The sequence below is a fragment of the Chondrus crispus genome, genomic scaffold (genome assembly GCF_000350225.1).
Source record: "Chondrus crispus Stackhouse genomic scaffold, scaffold_179, whole genome shotgun sequence".
NCBI classification, from domain to species: domain Eukaryota; phylum Rhodophyta; class Florideophyceae; order Gigartinales; family Gigartinaceae; genus Chondrus; species Chondrus crispus.
This window is the reverse complement of record NW_005179051.1, coordinates 50,732-55,343: the sequence shown is the minus strand read 5'-3', so window position 1 is coordinate 55,343 and position 4,612 is coordinate 50,732. Positions and strand designations below refer to the sequence as shown.

The 4,612-nt window shown below is 48.5% G+C and overlaps 1 protein-coding gene across 1 annotated transcript; it reads left to right on the top strand.

Annotated features, from left to right (window-relative positions):
* The first annotated feature begins 1,364 nt into the window (after positions 1–1,364).
* Positions 1,365–1,709, top strand: CHC_T00003190001 (hypothetical protein). Its single transcript, XM_005714342.1, has one exon. It carries the CDS (start codon positions 1,365–1,367, stop codon positions 1,707–1,709), a length of 345 nt encoding a protein of 114 aa, XP_005714399.1.
* The last annotated feature ends 2,903 nt before the right edge of the window (positions 1,710–4,612 follow it).

The following is a 4,612-nucleotide window of genomic DNA, read 5'->3' as shown; positions in this document are numbered from 1 at the left end:
ATCGAACTCAGTGAGCGCAGAGGTGAGATAAAACATGTGGTTGTGATTAAAACGACGTTCCCTTCTCAGAAGGCTCGTACAAATTTTCTCGAGGGTTCGAGCACTCGATATCGAGGCTGGAAAAATGCAATACTTGTGGCTGACGGATTGATGCCTCTACTGTCCCCGTCTTTCCCAGTCGTTTCCCGCGAGTGTCCGGAAGAAGAAGTTTTGCGCATTGTGCTTCCATCCTGATAATAGGACCGGCAACCAAGTAGGTCACAGCCATTAGGGCATCATTTGACTATCAGAATAAAGATGGCGACCCCCCCGGCGCCGGGTGGCGAAAGGGGGGCATCGGGTGATCCTGGAATCGCATGCATTGTGGAACCGCTTTCTTCTAAATTGTGGAAACCATGTCAACAGTTCAAAAATCTGACACCGAACGTAGTAGGAATTGATGGACTTCAATATACTTAAAACCATAAGGGGTCTGCCTATTTGTCGTCAAAATGAATAATTTTGTCGGGACCGCTTCTTTTAATATTCCTTCAATGAGCGGTATTTTTCCTCGGTATTGACATCTCGTATAGCACAGCGACACGAGTTTGAATGCATTGAGTGATCAATGAGCCAATAAGGTTGAAATTGCAAGGTAGATTCTTGAACTGAATACTGTACATGATTTCGAGAATATGAAAGAACCAAGAATTGAGGCACGCTCAAAAGTGTGTTGTAGCAGACCTCCGAGAAATGACCGGGGATCGCGGGCAGTCCACATTCGGACCTTATCTGCCTCAACGAAGACCTTAAGTCAGGCGTTGAGAGTACCGTCTTTATTCTTATCACGAAAATACAGGTTAAAATTACTGTTTGAAAATGGCGTCATTGTAGCTTGAGGGATCTCATCATGTGGGGCCATTTTCCGCCGAGGCTCTCGGTCTTGCTTGTTCCCCGAGGTACACTACAGGAGGTGAAGGCAGATTTTGTGATGCCTGTACTGTATGTACCATGTTTTTGTCGCACTTGAGACACCGCATGAGCGCATGTGTCGTGGGCGCCGCGCGCAACTTTCCGCACAAAAGCCGTACCCAGTAAATACAGTAGAGTGCTTGCACTGATCTCGATCCTTCTCCGTCACGAGAGTAATCCTCCTATTCCACCGCCAACTATTCATCGCGCGAGCAAAGTACAGCGAGCGGTGGCACATGTCATTCAAGAAGCTGGTTTTGCAGCGAAGGGCTATAACAGTTACATTGAAATCTCGTGTCGTGTACCTGGGGGACATTAAGAAGGCCATTCGATTGGACGAAAATTAAATCTTCAAGTGAAGACTGTGGGGGTTTGCCGGCAAGCAGTCCCTGCGACGCGCACAACATTTGCATATGTATAAATCCCCCATGTTGCCTCTGTACTTTACCACCACTTCGTTACCGCATGCACCCTGCCCTGCCCCATTGCACATGCCCCTCCATAAGCACCTCCACAGCTCTTTGCAAAACTCAACAATCAGCATGAAGACGCCTTTCACGCTCTTGTTCCTTACTTGTCTGCTGTCCATCTCAACGTCTGCGGCCATTCGCAGTGTCAACGAGCTGAACGCTCGCCAAGGCGTCTTGGATATTGACTTGTTCGACGATCCGGAAAGTCAACGCTTGGAAAGATGTATGCATTCTGTCTGCTTTCCCTTATACCCGCGAGCATTTTCAGACTTTTCTCCGACATACTAACGTCCGGCTGCCACGGGATTACTCCATCTTTTTATCTTACGTAGGCTTGAAAAGGCTTGCGGAACAGGGACCTGCAGGCGCACCCCCAACTTGCTGCTATCTTGAGAATTCCGACCAGCCCATTTGCGAAGGTGTTATTCTGTACTAGAAAGGTTTGACTCTGGGATTGAAGATTGCTTGTTGGGGGTTTCTTGCTTTCATCTCTTCTCTATGTGTCACACAACGCCTAATCCATCTTGCCTTCATATCTGCTCAATTTGCACAGGGCTTTGTATCTCCACCTTACCCAGAAGATACCGTTTCCAAACTTTGCTTCAATTTGGGCATAGATCCGACAGGTAGATATCTCAGCTATACCTAAGCATCATCACGACACTCTTTTTCAAAATTTTTGCGCAATGAAGTAACCAACGTTGATGCATGAATGCCTTCGTCTTGTAAAAGTTCATCCCAGCTGAAAAACATCTCAGTTAGGGAGAAGCTGAGAATATACGTACATGTCCATTTAAACTGTTTTCCTCGTAGCAGTGTTCCAAAAAAGTCATCCATTGAAGAGTTTGCAACGAATTTCAAAAAAACATTAGCACAGCACAGCTTATAGCTCAAGAGCTGGGAGATTTGTAAATCGCAATTGACAATATGGTTCATGATATCTCCATCATTGTGATAATGCACATCAACTCGCAGTGACGATTCATGATCCTCTCTAGCCCTGGGTGGGATGCCCCTTCCATTCGGGATTTGACTCAACCGCCACTTCAATCTTACCGAGTGCACGATGCATGATAGTAGCACGCTTCATAGGCTTACCACCCCACATATTTGATTTTTTTTCTTGCAGTCTTTGAAGGGATTCTCATCTTAGACGGAATGCATTTTAAAGGTCCATTGCCGCCTTTCTTTCACAATCATAATGCAGAGTTTTCTCATTATCACGAAGTGTGAAATATCCTTTTCCTTTGCGAGAACAACTCGTCAAACGTATCCCTATGCCGCAAGAATGTCTTGTGTGCACACAGACTAGTGTCGTCATACAAGTTTATTATTCAGGCAGTGCGAGATTGTAAACTTGTGCTGCATCCAGTGCGAGAACGGCATCACTTGATGCAGCCAAGGACGGCGAAAAATCGTGACTCTTGAGAGGCAAATTTGCCATAGTGAATTCGCAGTTCAGCAGAGTAGAGGAAAGAGTGGTGAGGGCATGAAAATCGAAGAGCAACGAACATATCGATAAGGCCGCCGAAGCCCCGGTTATGATATGAAAAAAACATGACAATTTGTTGCGAGCAGTTCATCCATTTGTTTACAAAATTTCTTTTTAGTACAAGGGGGGGGGGGGGGGGACGCGCAATAGTGCCGCTTTCATTATTGCCACCCTCCAATTAGTGCCGCCAAAACCGTCAGACACATGTTCTGCCACGTGTCATGCACGACGTCGTCATCGGCCACTCCTCATGCGCCTCAGCTTAATTGGTGACGTGATGGCACCTCACTCAAAGACCCTAACATGAATCCTGAAAAGATCGCCAAAGCGAAGCGTACGCGCCTTACGATTGCACAGAAAATCGAGGTTGCACATCTGCTGCAGGTCGGAAAGTTGGTCGAAATGAAACAGAAATTGATAAATCTATGGTGGATGGTATAGTAGGGTTTCTCTCCCGACTGAGCCTGGTGCCCGGGTAGTGATTCTGCTTTCTGATTGTGCCGCTCCGAATTAGTGCCGTATTATTAGTCCTTACACAGGGCGGCACTAATGCGTAGGGTCGACTGTATACAGTACAGTATGCTGACCTTCGTTGCGTGAAGGACCTCAAAGCTGTAGGAAAGACTCAAGACCTTAGTCATGTTTACTGAGGGAAGGAGCGATGACGGTGTTAAATACCGTGGAGGGGCTATGTACACGTGTAAGATACGACAGGGAGTGGAGGATAGTCGGTGGCAGCACCGAGCGTAAAAAAATTAAGATACGACAGTCGCCGCGCTTGGTGGTGGCGTGGCGGATATCCGGAGCGTGGAGAGTTGGTTAGTGAAGATGGTAGGTTTGAGGCGTTTCGTGAGACAATCTGCAGGATTGTCTTTGGATGGGATCTTCACAGGATTGATGCGCTTGTGCAAGACTTGTTCATTGAAGTAATGATATCTCACGTCTATTTGCTTGGATTTGGGATGGCGTTGGATTTGTGTATGTAATGCCATGAGCGGGGGTGTGACGGAGGTAGCAGACGACTCGCCGGGCGGCGTGCCAGTGACTTTGGCATGGATCGTGGGAGTACCAATCGAGGAGACCTGTGATGAACACAAGGTCAGGCCGGGTGCTGTCGGCGAGGTATCGGAGACAGGCGATGGCTGCCGAGTAACGGGTGGAGGGCGGTAGTTTGGCCTCAGGTGGGCGCCGTGAGGAGATTACAGTGGTGTCGTATGGGGTGGGGCTGGGGTTGCAATCGTCCATGTTCAACCGTTTGAGAATTTCTGCGATGAATGCAGGTTAGCTGATGGAGATGGAGGTGGGTGAGCGGTCCAATTTCCATCCCAAAGGGTGATGAACTGGGCCAAGATTCTTGACGGTGTAACGGGAGGAGAGCTTGTTGCGGATGGCGTCGAGCAGGGGCCGGTGGTTGCTTATGGCTAGGAAGTCGTCGATGGTGATAACGAAAAGGACGAAGTGGGGGCTGCAGTTGCTTCGGAGCATGAAGGTGCAGCTGTTGCTGGTGAGGCGTCTGAAATTCCATAGGTTGAGATTGTGTGCGAGGTGCACGTATATTGTTTCTTCTGGGCCGAGGACCTCATGGAAGAATGCGGACTCTAGGTCCCAATGTTCAGCGATAAGTGGGGTGCCGCCGGTCAGGGCGAGGGCACAGCGGACAGTATCTCGGTCAGCGACGGGGCTGGAGATGTTGTCCGGG

Bases quoted from the DNA above. Each gene is read 5' to 3' on its own strand.
- CHC_T00003190001 (XM_005714342.1), top strand. From the start codon at position 1,365: ATGTATAAATCCCCCATGTTGCCTCTGTACTTTACCACCACTTCGTTA.